Below are 27,335 nucleotides of genomic sequence, written 5' to 3'. Positions count from 1 at the left end.
GGCAGAAGCAGAGCAAGTCAACCCTGGGGTTGCAGGGAAGCGGCCAAGGCTGGCGCCGACGGCTCTGATTGGCTCGGCCTGGGTCACGTGCTCGCTGCTGGCCAATCCCCTGCCCGTGGCTGGTTCCCATCCGCCAGGCCGGTTCTCGCACCTTTCCCGGAGCCAGGTTGGGGGGACCGTGAGGCAGGCGATGGGAAAAGGGGATCGAAGATGGACGGGCCCGACCCCAGCCGCCTTTTGTTCAGACAGAAGTTGGAGTCCTTAAAACCTCCATCCCTAAGTGAATACAGAAGGCTCTAAAGACACAGTGGGGGTTTTGGGGGGTCTTTGATGCCACCTAGGACCTGGGCTCCCGCCCCTGGCCCGGCCCCCGGGGCCTGACCCTTCCGCCTGCGCGTCGCCCCCAGAACCTGAAGCGAGTGGCCGAGGTGTGGATGGACGAGTACGCGGAGCACATTTACCAGCGCCGGCCGGAGTACCGCCACCTGTCCGCCGGGGACGTCGCGGCCCAGAAGAAGCTGCGCAGCGCTCTTAACTGCAAGAGCTTCAAGTGGTTCATGACCAAGATCGCCTGGGACCTGCCCAAATTCTACCCGCCCGTGGAGCCCCCGGCCGCAGCTTGGGGGGAGGTGAGTCCCGGGCCCCAGCCCGCAGCGCAAGCGGGGCCCAGTGCAAAATGCAGGTGCGGCCGCCCTGTTCCCAAGACCGTTTAAGGCATGAACTATAAAACACGTTCCTCCCCTGATTCCCTCTAGCCTTGTGGTGGTGTTTTTATTTGCTGTTTAATATTCTAAGGCGGGGGGGAATTAAAACTTTAAATTATTAGCATAAATTTTACCGTTCATCTTCATATTATGCAGTGCCAGTTTTAAATGCAAATAGAAGAGCATTTAACTCGTGTGCCAGATGGGCGAGATTGCACAGTCTGTATTTCAACCCTTGTGCGTGCGCATGTATTTCTTACCAGCACAGGACAAACTCTGCACAAAGCTAACTCAGCTGATCTTTCACTTGTTGATAACCCGTACTTTCTGCCAAACGCTCTCCCTGTGGCTTGCTGATGAGTGAGGAAAAGTGGAAGGAAAACGAATTATGGGCTGTCCGATTCTTCCTTTGCTTCTCTGTGGTTTTCTGCTGCTGGTGAGGGAAGTAACACAAGTAAAAGGATAACCACAGAGCTCCTCGCCCAGAAAGCCATGGCCCTGCTTTGTGCAGTCAAGTTCTGGTTGAAAAGGAAAGTGTGGCCTTCAGACCTGGCACCACCCCACTTGGTCATAGCCGTGACTTGAGTCTCGCAGAACTCCCGTGCATGTGGGACCCCCAGGGAGTCTGCTTGTGGGGCATCACAGATGCCATACAGAAGAAAGGTACAGCAGATGCCCGTGTAGTGTGTTATCACCTCTGCTCAAATGCATGCCCCATTGTCCTATCAGATTTCACTTACAAATTCAGAGATCAAATTACTGGAAATTTTAAGATGATGATGGGGAGCCTGGGGTGGCTCATTTGGTTTGAGTGTCTGACTCTTGGTTTCGGCTCAGGTCATGGTCTCAGGGTTGTGAGATGGAGCCCCGCATTGGGCTCCATCTGCTCAGCGGGGAGTCTGCTTGAGATTCTCTCTTTCTCTTTGCCCCTCCCCACTCTCTAAAATAGATAAACAGATCCTTGAAAAAAAATTTAAGACAATGATAGCAGAACTTTAAACCAATGACAAGCCCTTCTGAGTGAGAGGCCGTGGGCCACTGCCCATGTCACACACTCATGAAGCCAGTCCTGCTGAGGGAGGAGAAGCACTCCATCACCAGGTTCTGGCTCCTGGGTCTCTGAACTGAGAGAACCCACACAGCTTGGGGACCAGGATATATCGGGACTTGAGGACCATGAGCATAGGAGTTGGATCTCCTTCACTTGTAGGTGACAGAAGTCCAATTTAAAGTAAAAAGAGGGGGGCAGCCCCGGTGGCGCAGAGGTTTAGTGCCGCCTGCAGCCCAGGGCATGATCCTGGAGACCCGGGATCGAGTCCCATGTCTGGCTCCCTGCATGGAGCCTGCTTCTCCCTCTGCCTGTGTCTCTGCCTCTTTCTGTGTCTCTCATGAATAAATAAATAAAATATTTAAAAAATTGAAAAAATTTTTTAAAAAATAAAGTAAAAAGAGGGATGCCTGGGTGGCTCAGTGGTTGGGTGCCTGCCTTTGGCTCAGGTCTGGAATCAAGTCCCGCATCAGGCTCCCTGCGAGGAGCCTGCTTCTCCCTCTGCCTGTGTCTGAGGCAGAGGGAGAAGCCTCTGCATCTGCCTCTCTTTCTCTGTCTCCGTCTCTCATGAATAAATAAGTAAATCTTTTAAAAATAAAGTGAAAAGAGAAATGTATTAATTCTCATAGAGACTTTGGGGAGCTATGGCTTCAGATACACCTGGATCCAGGGGCTCAGATGATATCGGTTTCTTTTTCTCCTGTTTACCTCTACTTCCTTTTGTGTGAGTCTCATGCTCAGGGCAGCAAGATGATTCCAGAAGCTCAAAGCTGACAAATCTTCAGCTTGGCCAATCAGCAAAAAGTATATGCCTCCTTCCCAGTGAAGCCAACAAAGGTCTTACTCTTAGGTCTGCACCAATCACTGTGGCCACTGGAGGAAGGGGAGAACAAGGGTAGGACAGCTACCCTGACAAGCCACAGGGTAGGCAAGGATCAGTAGCCCCATAGAAAATCAGGGTGTTGCTACCAGGAAGGAGAGATACATTTGGGCCAGCAGAAACACTAGGTATGACTTGTTCAAATTCACACAGCAAGTTAGAAGGATCTTTCCTGACTAAGCTGTCTGGCCAGCCCTACCCAACACCAGCATAAATATTCTAGAGGAGGTGTCATGTTGACTTCATGAAGCTCTCCTTTCTTTGCCAGTTTATTGGCTTTCTCCTCTATATTAGGTCCAGTCCACTGAGAAACAGACACCAAGAAACTTGTTGGGGGAAGAGGGAAGAAATGAGAAGGGATCCAGGAGAGGCCGGGAGATCAGATGTGGGGTTGGTTTGGCCTCTGAGAAGGGGAGAGAGGAGGAGGAAGGGCTGAGGTAGGAGGAGTCCCACCCTGAGCACTCAGGAGAGCAAGAGTGCTCTCAGGAATCTTGAGCCAAGTTACTGAGCAGTCTTCATGCCAGATCAGAGGAGTCTGGCATCTCCCAGGAATGGCCGGCTGCGGTACCCCTGCCACCCTTAGTGGCTGGCAGGAAGCAGTCCACGGGAAGCATGGCCTCGACTCAGACACCATGGATTCAGAACGCAGCAGCTGGGCAGTCAGATTCCCTGAAACAGGGCAACTGAGTGGTACATTTTTACCGCCCACCACACCTCCAAACCATCAGTCAAAATAGGGGTGATTCTATGAGGCAAGAACTACGCTACCTGGCATCTACACAGTGGCGTTTGGGTAGTGAGTGCTGGTGAACTATGAGCAGGGGCCTTCCACTCCCGGCCCGGTGCTCCTCCCCCCACACCACGCCTGTCTTACTGCAACTCCTCTTGTTCTTTGGATGGAGAACCTTTTGCCACTCACCTACTCTAAAAGGCAGAAAGTCTAAGAGCCTACAGCACAGATGTCATGTCCTTCTGTAAGGTGGTTTTCAGCGTATGGCCCCTGGATCACCCTGGATTCAATTCCTGGACCTGTCGGATCAGATTCTCTGGGAGGAACCAGGGAGTCCTCTGAATACCCATCTCCCCGGGCCCCACCTGCTCCAAGACAAAGCAGGCTCTGGAGGGGCTCCTCTGTGTGGACTGAGTACTTCTTTCTTGAGAGGCACAAGGCACTTCCCCCAGCCCAGGGCAAGCTTTTTAAAGATGGCACAGAGCTTTCCCCATCTGCTATCTCTGTTGGGCGCCCTCCTCCCAACCCAGGTGGGCGTCTCAAGGTGCTCACTGGTCCACATGATCCTTCTGTCTCTTTCAGATCCACAATGTGGGCACAGGATTGTGTGTCGACACGAAGCACGGGGCCCTGGGCTCCCCGCTGAGACTGGAGAGCTGCGTCCGGGGCCGCGGGGAGGCTGCCTGGAACAATATGCAGGTAAGGGCCACTCCTCGGCAACTGGGGACCAGCAGTCCACTTCCCTCTGCTGTTTGCAGCCCCGAACACTCACATGGTCAGGGCTGGGAGAGAGAGGCCACGGGTCAAGCATGAGTGACAAAAGTTAGCCCAGGGGATGAGTTATAAGAGGAATCCTTCACACTGCAATAAAATCAGCACTCTGGCCCATTAGTTGCACATGACAGACACTCAGCCTGAATGGCCTTCAACAAAAAGGAGAACATAGTGGCTCATGTCACTGAAAAGCTTAAATGATGTTCAGTGGGACCCCTCCAGGGTCTCAATTCTTCCTCCCCTCTGTGCGCTTCATCCTTTACCTGGCTCTTCCCATGTGATGGCAGATGGGACCACCAGCAACAAAGGCTTGTCCAACCCCTCAGTGAAAAGGCATGTCCCTTTCCAGAGTTCTGGAAATGCCCAGAGGCACTCACATATTGGCTTTCCTGAGCCAGTTACAATAACGATATGGCATAGTCCTTGTACTGGTTAGGCCTGGGTCATGTGCCCACTGGAGCTGGGGGTTGTGGTCAGCCAGTGGTCACCCAAAGAATGGGGAGAAGAGTGAAGAGGGTAGCTTCCCCAGGAGATTGTGTCCAAAGGGTGTTATCAGAAGAATGAAGAGTGTAAGCCAGCAGTGTAGGAAAATCCCCCACTCTCAAGAAACTGCATTTAGCTTTCTGTGGTCCCTTCATCCAACAATTAATCCCTAAATCACACCACATCCACTGAATCTTGACTCAAGGGTACATTTTTCTAGCCTCTCTACTATGGGTTTTCTGGCATTTTGGAAGTACACACTGACAGAAGCCTATATTGTGGGTCCTCAGCAAAAACAAAACTCAGAAAAAGGTACGTGGCATGCTTGCTGAAAAGGAACAGCGCCGCCTCTCAGATGGGCATGGTGCCCAGCCTGACTGTATCTGCTCCCCCCTCTGAAAGCCTTATTGCTCTCACTTCTCCTTTCTCGATAACAATTGTTATTAGAAGTGGCTCTCCTTTGCTGATTCTCCTGAGTTCTCTAACGCAATGTGTGACTTCCCCCCACACCCACACCCACCCTAGGACCCTAAAAAGGACCAGGAAAAGCACAGGGCTTGGATAGAGCATGCTTGGGTTGCTCAGCCTAGAATAGCCTCACTGTGTGGCAGAGAGTCCACATTAATGCCTGAGGATTCCCTCAAACCAGCAACAAAATGGTGCCTGAGTGTGTAGCCTTCCCCCGTTGAAATGGGAAGCATGGCAGCCCAAATGCCCCAGTGGGATCTATATTCCCCAGGACTCTCAACCACCCTCAGCAGAGAGCTCTAGTGAGCCTGCAAAGGGCAAAATATGATTCTAACATACAGCCCCTGAGCCACCAAGGGCCCGGAAAACAATGAGTCAGGAGCTGGCAGTACCACTGCTTTGTCACCATCATGACCGCTTCTGGCCAAGATGGAGTAATAGGGACTGGATTTACAGTCCTGCCAGAAACAATTGGAAAATGGACAAAATATGTGAAAAACTGTTTTCAAGAGAGCAGACATCAGCCAGTGGAGGACAGTAATCCTCAAGGGATAGCAAGCAAGGTAAGCCGTACAGCTGTCCCAGTCCTTCTTTGAGAGAGTCTCTAGGCCACAGGTCAAGGATGAGAACCCAGGGGGAGCTAAGCAGACAGACTCCAAGCTGGGGAGACAGAGCTGAGAGTGTTGGAGACCAATGTAGCTAGAATTCACAAAATAGAATATGGAAGAGGAGAGCGCTAGACACCAAGAACTTGTGGGATGTACCGAGTCCCCCTTGGACATTTGGTAGAGTACTGATCCATGCATGTGCATGAGGGAGCTTCCTGGGCTGGAGAAATCCTGAGAGGATGAGAGGGAGCTATGCCCGGTGCTCATGCAGAGCCAGGAATGGTGCCCGTTCTCACCAGCCTGACTGGAAAACAGGATTCTATTCAAGAGACTAACATTGCAGTTGAAAACCTTCCCTCAAAGAAAAATCCAGGCCCACATAGATTCACTGGTGACTTCTACCAAACACTTTAAAAGAAATGTTACCATGTCCACAAAAACCTTTCCAGTAAAGTAAGGAATACTTCCCAACTTATTTTGTGAAGCCAGCGTTACCTTAATAGCAAAACCAGACTAAGACATTATAAGAAAAGCACAGACCAGTATCCTTCATGCACTAGATGCAAAAATTCTAAACAGAATTTTAGAAAATCCTATCCCACAGCATATAAAAAGAATAATACATCATGACTAGTGTAGTTTATCCCAGGAATGCATGGTGGGCTTACTATTAGAAAATTAATCAATAGGTTCACCATGTTAACGAACTGGAAAAGAAGAACCATATAATCACCTACACCCAGAAAAAACATTTGACAAAATCCAACATTTATTCCTGATAAAAACTCTCAGCAAACCAGGAATAAAAGGAACCTTTGTCAGCTTGATCAAGGTCATCTATAAAAAGCCTGCAGCTAACCTCATACTTAATGGTGAAATCTGAATACTTTATCCCTAAGATCAGGAAGAAGACAGGGATTCCGACCTTACCGTTTCTATTTGACACTGTACTAAATGTTCTAACCTATGGCAAGAAAAAGAAACGTGCTGCAGGTGGATGAAAAAAGAAAACAATATTTGTAGACTAAATGATCTGTGGAAAATTCAATTGAGTCTACAGTCTATCAGAACTAATAAATGAACTTATCAAAGTTGTAAGATACAAAAATCTATTGTATTTGTATTTATGAATAATGAAGAATCAAATTAAAAGTTAAAACAAGCACTTACCATAACAAAAAATATATATGAAATCCTCAGATCGGTCACTGACAAAAGATGTGAAAGACCAGTACACTAAAAACTACAAAAAAAATTTTTAGTAGAAATGAGAGAAGTCCGGGCAGCCCCGGTGGCGCAGCGGTTCAGCGCTGCCTGCAGCCCGGGGTGTGATCCTGGGGACCCGGGATCGAGTCCCGCATCGGGCTTCCTGCGTGGAGCCTGCTTCTCCCTCTGCCTGTGTCTCTGCCTCTCTCTTAGCAGAGACACAGGCAGAGGGAGAAGAAGTGAATGAGAGAAGTCCTAAACAAATGGAGATCTGTGCCAGGTCCAGAGGTTGGAAGACTCCGTGTTGGTGTCCGTTCTTTCCAGACCACTCTGTAAATTCAATACAGTCCTAACATCTTCGTAGGCTTTTCCTGCAGAAAGTGAAAAGCTGGTTGTAAAATTCATATGGAGATGGACAGGTCCAGGGACGCCTGGGTGGCTCAGTGGTTGAGCGTCTGCGTTCAGCTCAGGACATGATCCTGGGGTCCCGGGATTGAGTCCCGCATCAGGCAGGCACCCTGCAGGGAGCCTGCTTCTCTTCTCCCTCTGCCTGTGTCTCTGCTTCTGTGTGTCTCTCATGAATAAATAATAAACACACACACACACACACACACACAAAAGGAAATGGACAGGACCTAAGATAGCCAAAACAACTAATAGAAAGAAGTACAAAGTTAAAGGATGAACATGAATTTCAAGGATGAACCAGATTTTAAGATATATTATCAACTGGGCAGCTCAAGTGGCTCAGCAGTTTAGCGCCGCCTTCAGCCCAGGGCGTGATCCTGGAGACCCAGGATCGAATCCCACATCGGGCTCCCTGCATGGAGCCTGCTTCTCCCTCGGTCTGTGTCTCTGTCTCTGTCTCTCTCTCGTTCTCTGTCGCTCATGAATAAATAAATATTTTTTAAAAGATATAAGCTGTCAGTAGTCAAGACAGTGTGGCATTGACATAAAGATTGATGGGAAAAAAAAAGGATCGATGGAGCAGAATTGAGAGAACCAGAATGGGACCCCCACATATATGGACAATCAATTTTTGGCAATGTTTAAAGGCAGTTCAGTGGAGAAAAGATAATCTTTTCAACAAATGGTGCTGGAACGATTGGATATCCATATGCCAAAAAAAAACCTCTTCAATACATATATGCGAAAAATTCACTCAAAATGGAGTATTGACATAAAACCTAAAATATTTGGGCACCTGCGTGGTTCAGTTGGTTGAGCATCTGCCTTTGGCTCATGTCATGATCCCAGGGTCCTGGGATCAATCCCCATGTCAGGCTCTCTGCCTCACGGGGAGCCTACTTCTCCCTCTGCCTACTGTCCCCCTGCTTGTGCTCGTTCGCTCTCTCTCCGTCAAATAAAAAAAATAAAAAATAAATTAAAAAAATAAAATCTTTCAGAAGAAAATGCAGGCAAAAGTGTTTGTGACCTTGGATAAAGCAATTATTTCTTAGATAAAACGCCAAAAGCATAATCCATAAAAACACTGATAAATTGGACTTCTTTTTTTAAGACTTTGTTTATTTGAAAGAAAGAGAAAGAGAACAAGCAGGAGGGGAAGAGCAGAGGGAGCAGGAACAGCAGATCCCCACCAAGCAGGGCTCCATCCCAGAACCCCGAGATCATGACCTGAGCCAAAGGCAAACACTTAACGAACTGAGCCATCCTAGTGCCCCAATAAATTGGACTTCTTAAAAATAAAAATAAAAAATTTAAACTTCTGTTCTTTAAAAGAACTGTTGGGAAAATAGAAAGGCAAGCCACAGACTGGGAGGAAATAATTATAAAACATGATCTGATAAAGGACTTGGATCCAGAATATATAAAATTCTCAAAACTCAATACTAAGAAAACAGCTTAAAAATGGGTGAAAGATTTATACAGACAGGACACCTGGGTGGCTCAGCGGCTGAACGTCTGCCTTCAGCTCAGGGCATGACCCGGGGGTCCTGGGATCAAGTCCCACATCGGGCTCCCTGCATGGAGCCTGCTTCTCCCTCTGCCTATGTCTCTGCCTCTCTCTGTGTGTCTCTCATGGATAAATCTTAAAAAGAAAAGATTTGTACAGACACTTCAGCAAAGCACATATCAGTGGCAAAGACATTAAAAATGCTTAACTCCATTGGAGCAATGGAAATTAAAACTCAGAAGACTGACCATACCAAGGGTTGGCAAGAATGTAGGTGAGCTGAAAGGATATGCTGCTGGTAGGAATGTAAATGGTACAAGCACTTTGGAAAATAGGTCTGACAGTTTCTTAGAAAGTTAAACATTAAAAAAAAAGAAAAAAGAAAAACATTTATCTGTTATAGGATCCAGCCATACCACTCCAAGTTATTTATCCAAGAGAAAAGAAAGTGTATGTCTGTACAATAACTTGCACACAAATGTTCATAGCCGCTTTATTTGTAATAACCAAAAACTGAAAACCACTCAAATGTCTAAGAACAGGCAAATGGAGTATATGTTGCAGTGACATACTACTTAGTAATGGCAAGGCACAGACTATTGATAAATGCGGTCATAACAAAATTATGTTGGGGGGAAGAAATCATACCAAAAAATATGTACATAGGATTCTTTTTATTTAAAAGTCTAGAAACTAGGGCAGCCCGGGTGGCTCAGCGGTTTGGCACCGCCTGCAGCCCAGGGCGTGATCCTGGAGTCCCGGGATCGAGTCCCACATCAGGCTCCCTGCATGGAGCCTGCTTCTCCCTCTGCCTGTGTCTCTGCCTCTCTCTGTTTCTCATGAATAAATAAATAAAATATTTAAAAAATAATAATAATAAAATAAAAGTCTAGAAACTGCAAACCAGTCTCTAGTGATGGAAAACAGATGAGTGGTTTCCCAGAGGCAGGGGTTCAGGGAGGGACAGGAGGAAGAGCTCATAAGGGACATGAGGATACTTTTGGGGTGAGAGATAGATATATTCATTACCTTGATGATGATAGTGCTTTCACAGCTGGAAACAAGTCAAATGAATCAAATTGTGTACTTTTAATGTGTGTAATTTATTGTATGCCAGTTGTTCTTCAGCAAAGCTGCTGAACAAAACGCTTATCAACCAAATGCGATGTGTGAATCTAGTTTGGATCCTGATTCAAACAGACTGAAGAGAAATTTCTAAAGCAAGAGCACTTGAACTCTTGCTACTTGATGACATTGAGGACTTTGTGGTAACTTTTTATTGTTACAATAGCACTTTAGTGAAGTATGTACACTGAGGAAATGTGAGGTCTATAATTTGTTTCAGAATAATGTGGGGGTGGGGGGGTTGTGGTGGGGGTAAAGCTGTAACAAAGCTCACCATGAGTTGGTAACTGTTGAAGCTGGGTGACTGGAGCAGGTGTGGTCAATCTTGTTTTCTGGATTTCTGTGTTTACCATTTTCTGTCACTCCAAAAAAGAAATCCCCTGGTTTTGCTGTCCCTGTGATGCTGTCCCTGTATGTACAGGTGTTCACCTTCACGTGGAGGGAGGACATCCGGCCCGGAGACCCCCAGCACACCAAGAAGTTCTGCTTTGATGCCATCTCCAACACCAGCCCAGTCACCCTGTATGACTGCCACAGCATGAAGGGCAACCAGCTATGGAAGTACCGCAAAGTAAGGCAGGCTATGCGGGCGGAATGGGGCAACCAGCTTGATTTATAAAAAGAGCAGCAGAAAAAAAAAAAAAAAAAAGCGGCAGACAAGCATGCAGTACCTCACTCCTTCCCCGGACAGAGCCCACTCACTCATGCATTTGCTCCATAAATCCACCGTGCCTGACTTCTTAGTCATTCAAGAGAAGCCAGAAACCCAGAATTTTTTTTTTTAAAGATTCTATTTTTCTATTCATGAGAGACACAGAGAGAGGCAGAGACATAGGCAGAGGGAGAAGCAGGCTCTCCAGGGGAGCCCAATGTAGGACCTGATCCCAGGACCCCGGGATCACACCCTGAAGCCACAGGCAGACACAACCACTGAGCCATCCAGGTGTCCCCAAAACCCAGGTTTTTATGTGAAATCTCTAAAATCTTAAATGTTGACAATTGAGTCCATCTAAACAAAACAAAAAAACACCACGAGAACCAGTGAAATTTGGCCAGAGAGATGAGCATAATGAGGGCCCAGGCCTGGAAGTGGCACGCTTCACTTCTGCCCGCATCCCATTGGGCAGAACTCAGGCACAGGGTCAGGCCAGCTGCAAGGGGAGGGGGGGCAGTGTCACACTGTGCTCAGCAGGGAGCCTGGCGGGGGGGGGGGGGGGTGTGAGTGGCTGGCCAGCCCTAGCTCAATGCCTCAGTGCTCTTACTCCTCTGCTGTTGGGGCACATCCCCAGCACCGCCTGGCTGACCACCTGCCTGTTTCCTAGGACAAGACCCTGTACCACCCAGTCAGTGGCAGTTGCATGGACTGCAGTGAAAGTGACCACCGGATCTTCATGAACACCTGTAACCCCTCTTCTCTCACTCAGCAGTGGCTATTTGAACACACCAACTCGACAGTCTTGGAAAAATTCAATAGGAACTGAGCCCTCGCGCCTCCTCAGCAGGCCTAGTAGAGTCCTCCCTGGCACCGCCGCAGCCTTCCTCTCCTGAGGCGGGCAGGGCTTCCATGGGCACCCTGATGTGAAAGGTGCTGGCCGACCGGTCCCAGGCAAGGAGGGTTCTTAAAGCCAGAGCAAGGTGTCCGCCTGGTCCTTGAAGCCCAGTGGTGGATGTGGGGTGGGGAGCAGACCCCACAAGAGGCCCCACAGAGGGCAGTGCCTGCTCTGACCCCCAATGGTGTCATGGAAATCCAGGAGGGCCTTTTCAACTGTCACCATGTTCCCTTGAGCATTATGTGGGAGGAATGCAGGGCAGCCGTAGGCCACCCAAAAATGGGTCCTACAAGGTTGCCTAGCCTTCAGATGGCTCATATGTGATGGTCCTTCAGAAAAAAAGAGGCGACTTTTGCCTGTGTGGGCAGCTTTGCAGCCCAGTGCCCTCCATCCATGGCAGAAGGGAGGGGAGGGCGTCTTTCTCGGGGCCACTGGTGTCAGCCATTTAGTATCTGCCAGTCGTGGGCTAACTGCAGTTACTGCCCAGCTTCTGTCCTCTGTCACAGCCCTAGGTGATGCAATTGAAGGTCACACCTGGCTCCTCGCAGTGTTCAGTACTGAGCACTGGCCCACTGCCAGGGCTGGGGTCAGAAGTGGGACCCCCAGACATTCCTCCGCCACCATGGACACGTGGGATCTCTCCTTGTTCTCTGGGCCCTTGAAATGCCCACTTATTGCTCTGCAGGCACAGGACAGCTCAGCCACCAGCTATTCAGAGCTGAGTTCAGATGGCCTCAGGCCCGTGGAAGATGCCCTGGGAGAAGACCTCTAAACCAGATACGCTGGCTGAATTTCCCTGCTCAGTGCTTCCGTTTTCCTCTTTCTGTCTTGGGCAGTTTACCTGCCTTGAGAGGAGCAGACGGGTGATGTGCTCACCTCACAAAAGTCTGGAGGCCTCCAGGGTGGACTGTGGGCAAGATGCCCAGCCTCTGACCTCATCGTGGCTCTAGTTCTCATAGGGAACTTTAGAATTTTCCAAGAACTCTATCATTGGATCACAACCTAGAATGCTGCATAGAATTCTGGTATTCTAGCATCTAGCATAGATTTCTGGAATGCTGTGATTTAAAAGAGCCAGCCAAGTATAGGCAGCCCCCAGCCTAGAGACAACCTCTGAAATCCAAGGTTGGTTGGGGAGGGGTGGGGGGTGACCTGTGTCCATCAGCTCATACCGGAGACCTTGGTGTAACACGATCCTCAGCGCAGACCTGAAGCCCTGCAACCTTCCACCACGCCCCCAGCTGCGGTGGAGTAAAGTACCCAGTGGCCCAAGAGCACATGTACACCTAGCTCCGTGCCAGTCCCTCGTGTTTACCTTTTGCTTTGTTAATTATGTGTCAGACTCCCAGAGGGCTCCCAAACTAATAGGAATCATTTCTGTAACCAGCCTGCCACCCACTGATTCAGAAATGGAAATCATATTCTACAACCTATGGCTTCCACCAGCTAGTCCAAGAAATACTTGAAATCAGTATTCCAATTAGAGTTGGATCTCTGGATTGTGTCATTTACCAATTAAGTGAGACATCAATCTGGGAACAGAGCCACGAATCTGCCTTTGAGGTGCTGGCTGAGCTCAAGGCCATCATTTATCTGGGGGGAGGGAAATAAACACTCCCAACCACCACCACCCCGATTAAGCATAAAGCTGGCAAAGCATCACTCCTCCACTCTGCCCCCGCACAAGCCCTGCCCTGGCCACCTGGCCACAGGAGGGGTGGCCCCTGTGGTTGCAAAAGCTTGCTCATTGATCCCTCGTGTCTTTTCCAAGTGAGTGCTAGATCTTTAGAAGTGGCCCTCCATAGGAAGGAGGCCGAAGATGAGGCCCCTTCCAGGAGCTAGGAGAACAAGAGTGTTGAAGTTTGGAGAGGAGAATTCGGGTTCATCATCAGAAAGCAATGCAGCATCATTAAAATAAAAACTGTGCCTTTTAAAAAGAAAAAAAAATGCAAATGTACAGCAAATCCCTAAACTTGAATACTTTCCTAGTGCCTTGCTAGACAAACCTACAGGGGCAGGGTTGGGGGTGGGGGGGACATTTGTGGTGGTATGTGCAGTTTCTGTTGGATGAGTGTTTCTGAACTTCTCATTTCAAGCAGGAGACGTTGGGCCTAGAGCAGGATCTGAGACAGAGAAGCCCCTCAAGGGCCTGATGCCAGAGTTCCAGTCCGTGCAAGTAACACCCCAGATGAAAAGGGCAGCTGGACAACTCGTTTAGGTCTGTGGCCTGGTAGGGCCCCAGCAGCCCCGGGGAGAGGGCCTGTTTGGAGGCCATGCCTGTAGCCCCCCATCCCAGCCTCCAGACAGAGTGCAGAGCACAGGCTAGATTCCCAGATGGTGCACTCCAGGTGGGTGACCGTGTCCTCGGCAAGACCAGGACTCGTGGGCGAAACAGGAGCAGCAGCAAGCAGGCCTCTGCCTACCTCTTTCCCATCTGTTGGTTCCCCTTTTGAGTCTGGTTTGGCACCCTCGATGAAGGAGGGATGCTGACCCTGAGCCGGTCTTGCCAAGCCCAAATCCGGAGGTGCTGGGACTTGAGTGTGTGACAGGGGAAGGAAAGAGGAGTTCACTGCTTAGCCGACCAACTGATGACAGATACTGACCACTCGTTTGAGCCTCACTTTTGAAAACCACCTGTCTCAAAGATTCAGGTTCCTGCTCACACTGCCAGCTGATGCTCAGTCAAGCAGCCAGGAGGCTGTGGAGATGCTGTCATCTGGGTACCGAGTGAGAATGTGGGCCCCTTTTCTCTTTATTCTGAGCATGAGGTCACAAAACAGGGTGTGGCTAGGAGGTAGATGACCTTGTGGCCCACCAGCAGCCTTTCCAGAGGGGGCCTCCAGGGGCATTTTGGAATACAGAGAGCATCTTTGCTGTAAATACAAGGCCCTTGGAGGCGGTAAATGTGCAGGCACACGTGTGAAAAGCCATTGTACCGTGTGCCTCCAGCCAGAGCTTTCCACTTTGACAATGGCCCAGGAGCCCTCCCTTCTCCCTTGAGGAAGAACTGGTTCAGAGGCAGAAGGGGACACTTCCACAAGGAGAGTGACATTAGATCTAGGGGAGAAAGAGCAGTCCTTGTTGCAGATGTAGCATATAGATCCCCAAAGTCCACAGTCTAGTCACTTTACAAACCTACCTGTTGAATTTCTTTTTTTCTCCTTAAGAAAGAGACGATCCTTGAAAATGACTCCGTATTTCTTCCTGCACATCTTCGTTTTTCTGTCTCTGGAGTCCCGACAGAGTGGCAAAGCACTTTACAGTGGTAACTGAGAAATCTGGATTCCTTGCTTCAGCGACCCTTAGTTTGTACAGATCGGGTGATGTTTTATAATTCCCGGGGAGGCAGTGCATTTTTAATGTTTTCTGAAGATTTTTAGGAGAGGGGCAAGGAGTGCAGTCCTGTTCTGGAATTCTTTTCTACTTTCTCTTTGTGAAAATCCAAGTAATATTTCAGTTCAAACTTGATCCTGAGCCCAGGCCCACAGCCACCTCTGGGATGGGAGCTGGATCTACATCCCAAGTGACAAGGTCCTCGCAACAACATCTGCTTCCCAGAAGGCTGTGATTCTGCTATGTCAGATAACAGGGTCGGGCTCCTGCTCTGTTTTTGGCTTGAAGACTGGGATCCCAAAGGGACTACAGGCAGGGAATATTGAGATGGCAGCCTGGGTATTCCATCTTGAGATGCTCAAGACCACCAACCTCTCTTCTCCTGCCTGGAAAAGTAAGCCTTTGTGAAGAACTGACTTACTGTGTACAGTTGTGATTGTGACTGTTGTTAAATAAACCTCCAGACTTTGTCTAATGTGTTCTCTGGCTTGTTCTTGTCCCACTCATTTTCCATCCCATCATCCCCCATGTATTCCGCAAGTGTCTGCTTAGTACCCAGGATACTGAACACATTCCCAACAGCCATCGTTCTAGAGAAAAAGGCAGACATCCGACAGCTAACCAAGATGATTCTAGATGTGAGCAGGGCTATGAAGGATATTTAAAAAAAAAATGTTTGAGAGACTGGAGCAGGGGGTGAACATTACGTAGGCCAGTCCGAGAGTGCCTCTCTGTGAGAGCTGGAAGATGTGAGGGAGTGTAAGCCAAGAGGCAGTTTGGGAGAGAGAGTTCCAGGCAAAGGGAACCACTAGTGCAAAGGCCCTGAGGCAGGAAGTAGTTGCCATGTTGGAGGCACAGAAGGAGGTGAGCGCCCACGGTTAGATAGGGTGGCCCACAAAGGGTCCTGAAGACTACACCCAGGAATGGAAAATATCTGCAGGGCAGAACAACATGAAATAATTCATTTCTGAAACTCACCCATCAGCCACACGTTTCTATCAACCAAAACATTGGGAGGCTTTGTATATTAGATACGTGTCATATTATGCGGTAGAAAGAGCACTGGCTGGCCTGGCTCTGCAACGGACTATGAGGTCTTGGGAAAATTTGCTCCCTAACTAGGCCTCAGTTTTCTGCCGTAAAATGGGAAGTTTTTAGATGATGCTTCCAGCTCCACCTGTGGTTCTGTGGTTGAGACTTGGTGTGGGACTGCCCGTGACCGTGAGCGGAAGCTGCCTACTGGCGCTGTCACTCAGAGCCCACCAGAGGCCGCTGTGGACCATGGCTTGGAGAAGGCTGATGAACAGAAGGGGGGAATCCGTTCACCCACCACAGTGGCAGGTTTTGAGCACTGGAACCAGGTGGATATTAAGTTAATTTTCTTCTATAATCTTAATGGCTTCTCTAAAAAGGATTAAATTATTTTACTAGGAAAAAAAGGAAGCAAGGGATAAACGGTCGATGTGTAGGGGCAGCATGTGCAAAGACCCTGTGCAGGGGAAGCATGACAGGTATGAAGGTCAGTGGGATGGGAGCAGAATGAGAGAGAAAGAAGAGAAAAGAAGGAGGGGGTGAGCAGAAGCCAGAATCTGCAGGGCCTTGTGGGCCGTGTTAAGGAGTCTGAGCTTTATTTTTAAAGCAGTGGGAACCATTAGAGGGTTTTTAACTGGGCATAGTGAGAGCATCAGATGTGCCTTTGGCCAATGTTTATAGCCAGGAATGACTTGCTCAAGGTGCTGGGCACATAGTAGACACCTAGGGCATACAGAATGAAAGATTCAGGGCAGCCAGCCCTCCGATGCCTTCTCAAAATCACGATCACTGGGAGGAAAGGTCCTTCTTCCCTGGAGCAGGTGGGAAGACAGGGGAAAGTTACATTTCTCATCCATTTTAGCTCCTTGTTCTCCCAAGCCCACAAGAGTAGAATCCAAGGTATCTGAAGTACCTAGATGGACAAAGAGTGTGCACTCTGGCGGTGGCGGTGGGGCACATTCATTCACAAACTGATTCGGAGAACTTGGCAATTGGTCCAAAGTTTTGGATTCTCTTTTTCTCTATATTTAGTTGAGATTGGGGCTTTGGGGCTCCTGGCACTGAGTAAAGAGGCACAAGAAGCATTTGAAGAAGAGACAAATGGGTGAATAATATAGTCTCAGCTTATACTTTAGGCTTTTTTTCCATCCACTCACAGCCCATAGAATTTTTGAGAGAGAGTGCTCCTACCTCTGTGATATGCTATTTACTCTTGAGAAAGTCCCTTCCTCTCCCCAGGCTTCAGATTGTCCGTGTGAGGATGGGAAGAACAGGAGCAAATTAGATAATCATCAGCCTGGACTGGGATAGTTCTACACATCTTGCATCTGGTATTTTGCAGTGGCCCTGATCTTGTCAAGGCCATTTGACAAGAGCTTGTCATTATTTTCCAAGCTCAGCTAGGGGATGGGGGTGAGACCCCCCTATCAGTTCTGTTGTTGGTGTCTCCCACCCTACGGTTTCTGGGCTATTGCTGAAGTGGGTCCAGGATTCAGTATCCAGAGCTTCCTTCCTGCAGCTGCTCACAGCTCTGTCAACCTCTGGCCGCAGGCAGCTGTCTCTTCTTTGTTCACCCTCAACGCCTGGGCTGCCACTGCCTGGCTTGGCAATACCTGGCATCCCTGGTGGTGTCCCAGGGCAGCCTGTAGTTCCTGCCTTCTGGTCTGACTGCTTCAGGGCTGGCAGGGTGACGGGCCCTGGTGTGCTCACGCACACTCACAGACACAATGCCATAGAAACAAAGAAAAACCTGGTGAACCCTCAGAAAAGCAGGTTTCTTAGCAACTTCGTAGCTTTTGTTCATGAGCCGCTTGGAATTGAAGTAGCATCTGATCTCCTGCCAGCTCCTAACCGGGCATGGGAAGAAGGGGATGATGGGCCTGCCTTTGCTGGAGCTCTGTGCTAAGCTCCCCCACCCTTGGCCTCTCAGCCTGGGAAGCTGAGGCCTGAATCCTGGCGTTATCCACATTCTGAGAAAAGTCCTTGCTACAGTTTCTTCCCAGCTACAGCTGCAGGATCCCAGGGCTTGGTCATTCAGACAACAAATGCATACCAAATATATCCTGTGGGCCCATGGCGGTCCATGCTCTGTGCCCCCAGCAGTTGGCACCAGTTCTGTCCTCAGCCCTGGAAATACAGAGGTGAATAAGGAAAAGCCTCTTTAGCCAAATGATGAGAACAAACAAGGACCCAGAGATGCCTGAGTACTTGTAACTTTACCCCAGGCCTCTCGTATAAAACCAAAACTTCTTAGCCAAGTCCTAAGGATCCTTCCAGGCTGGCCCCTGCCTGCTTCTCCATCACTTCCCCAACAGGGCTCAGGTGCCCACAGGTCAAGTCGTTCTCACCTCCAGACCCCTGCTGGTCACTCCACTTGGAGTGTTCTCCATCCACCTGGCAGCTTCTTTCCATCCTTTAGGTCCTCGCTTAGCTGTCCCCTCCCTGAGGAAGCCCACTCTCAAGAGACCTCCCACACACATCACTCTCTGTCAAGCTGAGTTCCTTTGTAGCCTCCTTCCTGACACTTGATATACAGTCCATTCCCCTTGTTCACAGTAGTTAAGTTCTATCGAGTCATCTCGAACACTGAATTAGCAAATACTGAACCACACCCCTAAGGCAAGTACAGGGGTATGCTCCTGCAAGCTTCTGCTCACAACATTTTCATCAGGCGATCAATCATAACCTGTTTTATGTGCATCTCTGTTTAAAGATACCTTATTTAATATAGGTCGTTAATTTGTCAAATTAGAACTCAGAGCCAACACTATAACTAATGCCTCAATGAAACTTACCTAATGAATATATGTTCTCCGTCTTAGAGCTTAGGAACTCTATATAACACCTCCGCACCATCCTTGGGGGATATTTTCAACCACAATCACCAACATAAAGTACAAAAATATGTAAAACCTGACACTACATAGCCCGCGGAAAGACTGCTTGTTTAAAGCATGAGCACTCAATCGACCTCAGCTGGGAACATGCTTGTTGGGTGACAAATTTTTCAGCGCTTTACACATGTACGTGTCTGCGGGTGACCTCAAAGGTGTTGCAAGTATTGGTTTCAAGAGTACAAATATATCTTGGTGAGTAGGCATATTTGCAAATACAAAGTCAGTATAATAATGAAGAGTATTTTAATTATTTTATTCATTTGTTTACTTGGTTAATGTCTTTCTCCTCCACTTAACTTCAGGAGGGCAAGGCTCTCTCTAACAGTTCACCATTTTATCCCCAGCTCGTAGCAGAACTGATTTGGACCTGGGAAATTGTCGAGCTGCTGATGAACAAACCATCTACCTTTGCAATTTTTGTTTTGTGAAATTGACCAATAACCTTTATTACTTATGTCACCATTAGCTGCATGTTTAGTTAAGGCCAAAACAGTTAAGGGTGACTTTTCCTGACTAAGCTCACAAAAAACGGAGATGAGAAACGAATAAAAAGTTGTTCTTTTTTTTTTTTAAGATTTTATTTATTTATTCATGAGAGACACAGGGGGAGAGAGAGAGAGAGAGAGAGAGAGGCAGAGACACAGGCAGAGGGAGAAGCAGGCTCCATGCAGGGAGCCCAACGTGGGACTTGATCCTGGATCTCCAGGATCAGGCCCTGGGCTGAAGGCAGCGCTAAACCGCTGAGCCACCCAGGCTGCCCCAAAAGTTGTTCATTTTTTTATGCACATTAGACTCAGTGACCCAAATACCTAGTGACCCAAATAATTATGTACAACTTTCTAGTATTGGCTGAATTATTGCTTAGGAAAAGTTTGCTTGGTGATCTAGCATTAAAGGAAGGAGAATCAGGGACGCCTCAGTGGCTCAGCGGTTGACGGCCTGGAGTCCCCGGATGGAGTCCCACATCACGCTCCCTGCATGGAGCCTGCTTCTCCCTCTGCCTATGTCTCTGCCTCTCTCTGTCTCTCATGAATACATAAATAAAATCTTAATAAATAAATGGAAGGAAGGAACGAAGGAAGGAAGGAGAATCAGAGAGGGCGAAGAGATCTTTTGCCTTCCCATGAGCAAGGTAATACACAACCCCACTTCTATACAGAATTGGTTTCTGAAAATGGGACCAATGTCAAAAGTAAAAAATCAAACAAAAACTTTATTCCATCAAAAAAAATTTATCCTATCAACAGGGCACATTTGTTCCTAGCAAATAAAAAAGGGTGTACGAGTTGTAATTACACCTGCATTTTTGGATACAGTCTTAGATGATGTATTTCCTACCTTTCCTACTATATCTCCAATTTGATTATTTTTCTTCACTAATCAAAAAACATGCATAAAGAGGGGACTGGCTCAGCCAGTGGAGCATGTGACTCTTGATCCCAGGGTCATGAGTTCAAGCCCCATGATGGGCTTAAAGCTCACTTAAAAAAAAAAAAATAATAAGCTTGGGGGGCACAAGTGGCTCATCTGGTTGAGCATCCAACTCCTGATTTGGGTTCAGGTCATGATCTTGGGGTCATGAGATTGAGTCCCGCATTAGGGTCTGAGCTAGGTGGGGAACCTGCTTGGGATTCTCTCTCCCTATGCCCCTCCCACCCAGTGCTCACATGAGGGGGCGTGCTCTCTCTCTCTCTCTCAAATAAATAAATCTTAAAACAAAATGCTTAAAAACATCGAGTGGAGACTAAAGATTCATCCTTTTCAACAAATCTAATGATTTCTACCTTTATATCAATTACAGTTAATGATACACATACTTCCTTTATTGAAATATAATTCACCCATTTAAATTGTATAATTCAGTATTCTTTAGTGTATTTACAAGGTTGTGCAACCATCATCACTTTTTAATTCCAAAATATTTTTTTAAAGACTTATTTGAGAAAGAGAGAGCACGCACCCACACGCACATGTGCACCCACAAGTTGGGGAGGGGCAGAGGGAATCTTCAAGCAGACTCCCTGCTGAGGACAGACCCAATCCCATGACCCATGAGATCATGACCTGAGCCAAAACCAAGAGTCAGTCACCCAACCAACTGAGTCACTCAGGCGTCCCAAATTACAGAATTCTTGTCCCCCCAAAGAAACCCCATGCCCATTGGCAATCACTCCCCACCCGACCTCCCCATTCCCTTGCCATTGGTAACTGCTGATCTCCATGGACTTATCTTTTCTGGATATTTCACATGAATGGAATCATGCAACATGTAGCCTTTGGGTCTGGCTTTCACTTAGCATAATATTTTCAAGATTCATCCATACCATAACGTGTCAGCCCTTCATTCCTCTTTATCGCAGAATAATAATGTACCTGGAAATACTACATTTTGTTTATCGATTCACCAGTTGACATTTGTTTCCACCTTTCAGCTATTATGAATAACGCTGCATGAGCATTCATGTACACGTTTTTGTGTGGACGTATGTTTTCATCTCTCTCAGGTAGTTACCATTCAGTAGGAGAATGGCTAGGTCATGTGTAAGTCTACATTTAACATTTTGAGGAACTGCTAAACTGTTTGTCCAAGATGGATGCACTGTTTTTGCATTCCTACCAGCAATATGTGGTTTCAACTTCTCCACATTTTCAGCAATACTTGCTATTAGCTGTCTTATGTACTATAACCCTCCTAGCAGGTACAAAGTAATATTGTGGTTTTGGTTTACATTCCCCTAATGATTAGTGATGTTGAGCATCTTTTCATGTGCTTTTTGGCCATTTGTATATCTTTTTTGGAGAAATGTCTATTCAAAATCTTTACCTCTTTCCACCAGCTTTCCATGCCACCATAATGGTGCACATAGATGTCCTGGCAGATGCTCTCAAGAGCATTAACAATTCCAAAAAGAGAGGCAAACACCAAGTTCTTATTAGGCCATGCACCGAAATCATTATCCAGTTTCTATGATGATGAAGCATGGTTACACTGGTGAATTAGAAATCACTGAGGATCACAAAATTGGTAAAATTGTAAACTTCACAGGCAAGTGAAACAAGTATGGAGTGATCAGCCCCAGATTTGATATACAACTCAAAGATCTAGAAAAATGGCAGAATAATCTGCTCCTGACCTACTGGTTTGGTTTCATTGTACTGACAACCTCAGCTAGCTTCAAAGACCATGAAAAAGCAAGATGAAAGCACACGGGAGGGAAAATCCTGGGATTCTAGGGATGTAATACATACGTGCAAATAAAAGGCCTCAATGGACTCTGGTGCTTAAAAACAAACAAACAACTCTTTACCCACTTTTTAATTGGCTTGTATTTTTTATTGTTGAATTATAAGAGTTCATTACATATTCTGAATACAAGTCCCTTATCATATGTATGATTTGCATACATTTCCTTCCATTCTTTCTTGATATACACCTATTTCTTATCACTACTATTAGTACTTTGATTTTTCCATTCACAGATTTTTTTTTTAAATAAAGTTAAGATGCAACAAAATGATCAAGTACTTTCCCAATCATTGCTGCGCCAATGGATATGGAGACTGCCTGAATGGAACCGAGCAACTGGTAGGTAAGCAGCACTGCCCTGCCATCATGCAATATGATGTCTCCTTCCCTAACACGCAAAAATCTGATCTTGGGTACAATGGGAAGTTTAGCGGTGTCAGCATGTAATGGATGAACATTCACTATATGCAAGACACTGTGCCAAGCGCTCTACATTATCACATTTGATCCTCACAATAGCCCCATCAGAGTAGTATTATCATCCCATTTTACAGACAAAGAAAACTGAGACTCATATAGTTCATGTAAGTTGTCAACAGTCCTACAGCCAGTGAAGTGGCAGAGATGGAACTCAAAACAGGGCCTTTGCTCCTACCCACCATGCCAATAGCTACCACTGGCCAATAGCCAATGCCTGTCAAGTGCCAGGCTGCAAACCAGAGCCAGAGCTAGAGGAAGCTTTCATAGGTCCTCAGCAAGATGAAGAAAATAAGGACAATGTTGTGGGGTTTTCATAAAGCCAAATTATTCCATTTAAATGACTATCCTTCATCTGAGATTCAACTTTTTTGTTATTCCAAATTTCCTATTAAATAATAGTACCAAAGGACGGTATTTTCCTTACTATTACTATAAAAGAAATATAGGCACATCATAAATATCTAACAGGAAAAGAGGTTATAAAATTCAAATTCTTCCTACCTTTCTTCCCTTGACCTGTAGCTCCCACCATGGAGGCAACCACATTACTAGTTTTTTGTGTTTCCATAAAAGGTATATTTGTGTATAAAACTTTTAAGGAAAACAAATATAATTCATACTCTACATATTGCTTTGTACCTTTTTTATTACTTAAATCTCTTGGTATAGTTACGTATATTTAAATTGATTTCTTGAAAAAATGCTTACTGGGACACCTGGGTGGCTCAGTGGTTGTGCTCAGTTCGTGATCCTGGGGTCCTGGGATTGAGTCCCACCATCAGGTTCCCTGCAGGGAGTCTCAGATAAATAAATAAATATAAAATCTTTAAGAAAAAAATAGTTTTAAAAAAAAGAAAAAAAGCTTACTGAGTCCCTATTCTTGTTAGCCACCAGAATTGGGAAATTAGTGTTATATGCACTGGAGCTACAACAAACAGGACAGACACAGTCCTTGCCTTCATGGAGCTTATATTGAAATAGAAATAATTGCACATTATGATGAATGCTAATAAGAAAAGACACCAAATGGAGAATACCAATGGGCGATGGGGGTGGGGAAATTCCAGGAAGACTCCGCAGAGGTGATATTTAATTATTCATTCATTCATTCATTCATTCATTTATGAGAGACAGAGAGACAGACAGAGAGAGAGAGAGAGAGAGGCAGAGACATAGGCAGAGGGAGAAGCAGGCTCCCCGCAAGGAACCCGATGTGGGATGCCAGGATCAGGACCTGAGCTGAAGGCAGACACTCAACTGCTGAACCATCCAGGCATCTCAGAGGTGACATTTAAATTAAGACTTGAAGGGGGTGTCTGGTGGCTCAGTCAGTTAAGCATCAACTCTTGATTTCAGCTCAGGTCATGATCTCAGGGTTGTGAGATGGAGGCTCTGCACTGAGCCTGCTTAAGATTCTTTTTCTCTCTCTCTCCAATAAATAAATAAATAAATAAATAAATAAATAAATAAATAAATAAATAAAGTCCATCCATCCATCCATCCATCCATCCATCCCCCTCTCTCCCCCTCTAAATAAAAGAAAGAAAAACTCCCTTCCCTCTTAAAAAAAAAAAAAAAAAAAAAAAAAAAAAAAAACAAAGAGAGAGAGAGAGAAACTGAGACTTGAAGTTCAGAGCCAGCTTTGGGAGCAGCGGACAGAACAGCATTCCAGGTAGAGGGAACTGCAAATGGAAAGACCTAGAGGTAGGGAGAAGTTTGGCTTATTTGAGGAACTTAAGGCAGAATAACAGAGCTGAAGCATGGGAATAGGGCAAAGAGATGGCAGCAGGCACTGTCTGAATGCACTGGAAAGCTGGTGAGGGGCTTTACGAAGAGTGGGGCAAGGTGTGGTTTGTATGGAGGTTCCATCAGGGATGAGTGGTTTAGGGACCAGCTCAGAGGCCAGTGAAGCACTTCAGGCACAAGATGATGGTGGCCTGGGCTGGTGCTGCTGGCCACTGGATATGAAGCAAAGGGGCAGTTGATTCTAAGTATCTACTGGAAGAAGAAAGTGCCTCGATGATGGGTGGGCTTTGAGTGGGGTGAAAGGAAGGGAGAATCAAGGGTGGAACAAGCGGCACAGTTTAGGATTGGTATCAGAGAAGTTTTTAACTTGAACGTCTTGGTCTGCGAGGCCTCTAGAGCATCCAAAGAACTGAATGTTGCTTTCTGAAGCTCAGAGGGGAGGCCTCAGATAGAACTGTAAAGTTGGGGGTTATCTCCCTGCAACTTTAAATATCTGGAAGTAGATTTCAGCATGGAAAAGAATGTTAAAATTACCAACTCAAGTTGCCCCATTTTAAAACCTAGCTTTTGTTAAAGGCTTTACATTCAACTTACAAATCTTGTTATTCCATTATAAATCTAGTGATTTTTCATATAAAGATAAGAACAATCACTTTCACTTGTTCTTTGATTACTGTTGAATTAATTCTTAGGTTTAGTAGATTCAATCCTCCTTAAACATTTAACAGACTCACAGCTTTAATTAATCAATTTCCTTAGACATTTCAGACTACAATTACAAATTTAATATGCCTGATTTTTCTCAAACACTTTAAATGCCCAACAGGGCAGACTCACAAATCTAAAAAGCAAGATCTTTCTAAGCACTCAAGCAACTGTTGTAAATTAATTACCTAAAGTTATAAACGTAGCAAAGCAGATTCTCTTGGCCATTTCAAGAATCTCAAATCCTACACAAAGCAGAGCAAGGATTACAAAAGCTTCTTTCTGTATTCATTTTCTCCATTAGCTGAATATTTACATTTCCTTGTTGGAGTTACAGATTTACTCTTCAGCAAAGGAATCAGCATTTCTTTCCAAGTATTGCTATTTGGAACCCAACTACATAATAACATAGAGGAGACCTTATGATAAACTATTCCTGGAAGAAATACTACAGGATTGTATATAAAGAGTAGTTAAAAGCATATGCCCTCCTCCTGCAAAAAATTACACAGAGGCTGCGGTTATCAGCCTGGGTCCAATTAGGAGAGAGATACCGGGGGGATCCCTGGGGGGCTCAGCGGTTTAGCGCCTGCCTTCAGCTCAGGGCATGATCCTAGAGTCCCAGGATCGGTCCGCATCGGGCTCCCCACATGGGCCTGCTTCTCCCTCTGCTTGTGTCTCTGCCTCTCTCTGTCTTTCATGAATAAAGTCTTAAAAAAAAAAAAAAGGAGAGAGATACCACACAGCAGTTTGAATGGAGGAAAATGAATATAAAGAGTTGTTAATTATAACAGGGGACTACAGTAAAAGACAGTAAAGAGAACTCTAAAGAATACAGGAATAGCAAATAAGGGGCAGCCAGTACCCCTAGGACTGAGATAGAGCACCCAAGGAAAAGGCACTCGTCCTCCTCCCCTGTTCAAGGGGTAATGCCAAGGGAACCTGGCACTCAGGAAGTTGTGTGTACTGTAGTAGCCTGGCCCTGGATGCAAGTGGTGTTTTGAAAAAATATCTAGGGCAGCCCTGGTGGTGCAGTGGTTTAGCAGTTTAGCCCAGGGTGTGATCCTGGAGACCCGGGATCGAGTCCCACATCAGGCTCCCTGCATGGAGCCTGCTTCTCCCTTGGCCTGTATCTCTCCCTCTCTGCCTCTCTCCCTCTCTCACTCATGAATCAATAAATAAAATATTTTTAAAAAATGAAAAAATATCTAAGGGCAAAATATATGTGGAAAATGTAGAGCTCTCATCCATACCAGTACACTTTGGAACTGACATCACACACTGATCTGTACAACTATCCGACTGTTTTCTGCATATGTATTGGAGCTCCCCTACTAGAAGATATTCTATTCTAAGGCAACGATTATGTTTTATCCTTCTCCTGTGGCCAACCCTGGAATGAGTCTATGTAATATGCTCAATAATTTACTTTTGAATGTATGAACTCTGAGTGAGGACTTCTATTAAACCGTGCCTTTTTCCCAATAATTTTCATTCTATTTTTTCCTCCTATAAAAGCAATAAACGCTTACTGGAGAAAAGCAAAGATAGACCAGAAGGAGAAAACTATCAACCATATTTCCACTACCCATAAATAATTACTATTAGAACTTTGGTGTATGTTTTAAGCACAAGCGGTCGCTTTTCTTTTTTCTTTGTTCTTTAACTTAGATGTACACCCGTCATATCCCATATGGAATGTTATAGCCTGCATTTTCAACTTAGCATGAATAGAGTACTTCTCCAATTCATTATCAATTCTTTGTTGAAGAGTCGAGTGATGAATCATTACATACAGAAAAAATTTACGCTGATGTTGAAACTAAACGCTGAAAACATCACAAAATACCTAATTTTGAAGATGCTAGTTTCCTTAACCACTTCTCTTGTGGAACTTGAGGTTCTTTTTCTATTTTCTTGTTATAAATAATCCTACAATGAACATCATTGTTTAAATTTTTTTTTTCTTTTCCCTCTCCGGTAGGCCAATTTCCTGAAATGGCTGTCCTGCGTGTGCAATTACTAGGCTAGAGGGTACAAATACGTTTAAGGTCACAGAAGAAAATTTCAGATCACAGGGTGTCTGCTTCCAAACATGGAAACCGGTAGCTTGCCCTTTTTCATCAAGATACAAACCAGAAGCCTCTAGAATGCCAAGCCTACCCCCCCCCCCCGCCCCCGCCCCATCCTGCCCCGGTCAGTGCTAACCCGTCCCCAGGCGCGGGCCCGACTGCGGGACCTGGGCTCGTCGCTGTGGGCCAGAGGCCCGGGGGTGCCCGCCAGCTGCCCGGCGGCGGCCGGCCTGGGGTGCTAGCCTAGATTTCCCCGAGGCCCTGCTGGGTGTGTGCGACGCCCTGGCGCCCAGCCCCGAGCTCGGGGAGTCGGCAGGGCACGGTCACCTCGC

General features: G+C 46.5%; 1 protein-coding gene, 1 long non-coding RNA gene and 1 pseudogene across 14 annotated transcripts in view; 2 read left to right on the top strand and 1 right to left on the bottom strand.

The window, feature by feature from the left end:
* GALNT10 (polypeptide N-acetylgalactosaminyltransferase 10) overlaps positions 1–15,299 on the top strand; it is a 216,131-nt gene extending 200,832 nt beyond the window's left edge. For 2 of the 13 annotated variants that reach the window (XM_077895782.1, XM_077895784.1), the window contains exons 9-12: positions 408–629; positions 3,945–4,061; positions 10,363–10,512; positions 11,264–15,299. In XM_077895782.1, the coding sequence (XP_077751908.1) occupies positions 408–629; positions 3,945–4,061; positions 10,363–10,512; positions 11,264–11,422 (648 nt within the window). In that variant the 3' untranslated portion in view covers positions 11,423–15,299. The remainder of the gene's footprint in view (positions 1–407; positions 630–3,944; positions 4,062–10,362; positions 10,513–11,263) is intronic. The other 11 variants (XR_013378345.1, XR_013378341.1, XR_013378344.1 and 8 more) reach the window with 11 other exon arrangements.
* On the bottom strand, positions 602–23,991 carry LOC144312767 (uncharacterized). Its single transcript, XR_013378347.1, has 4 exons — positions 23,189–23,991; positions 3,915–17,983; positions 3,552–3,661; positions 602–3,301 (listed from the first exon to the last, which is right to left on the bottom strand). It is a non-coding gene; the product is annotated as an uncharacterized LOC144312767 (long non-coding RNA).
* LOC144312766 (small ribosomal subunit protein uS8 pseudogene) lies at positions 21,550–21,987 on the top strand (annotated as a pseudogene).
* Positions 23,992–27,335: the final 3,344 nt, after the last annotated feature.

The sequence above is a fragment of the Canis aureus genome, chromosome 4, assembly GCF_053574225.1.
Source record: "Canis aureus isolate CA01 chromosome 4, VMU_Caureus_v.1.0, whole genome shotgun sequence".
NCBI lineage: Eukaryota > Metazoa > Chordata > Mammalia > Carnivora > Canidae > Canis > Canis aureus.
This window is presented reverse-complemented; position numbering and strand designations above follow the sequence as displayed.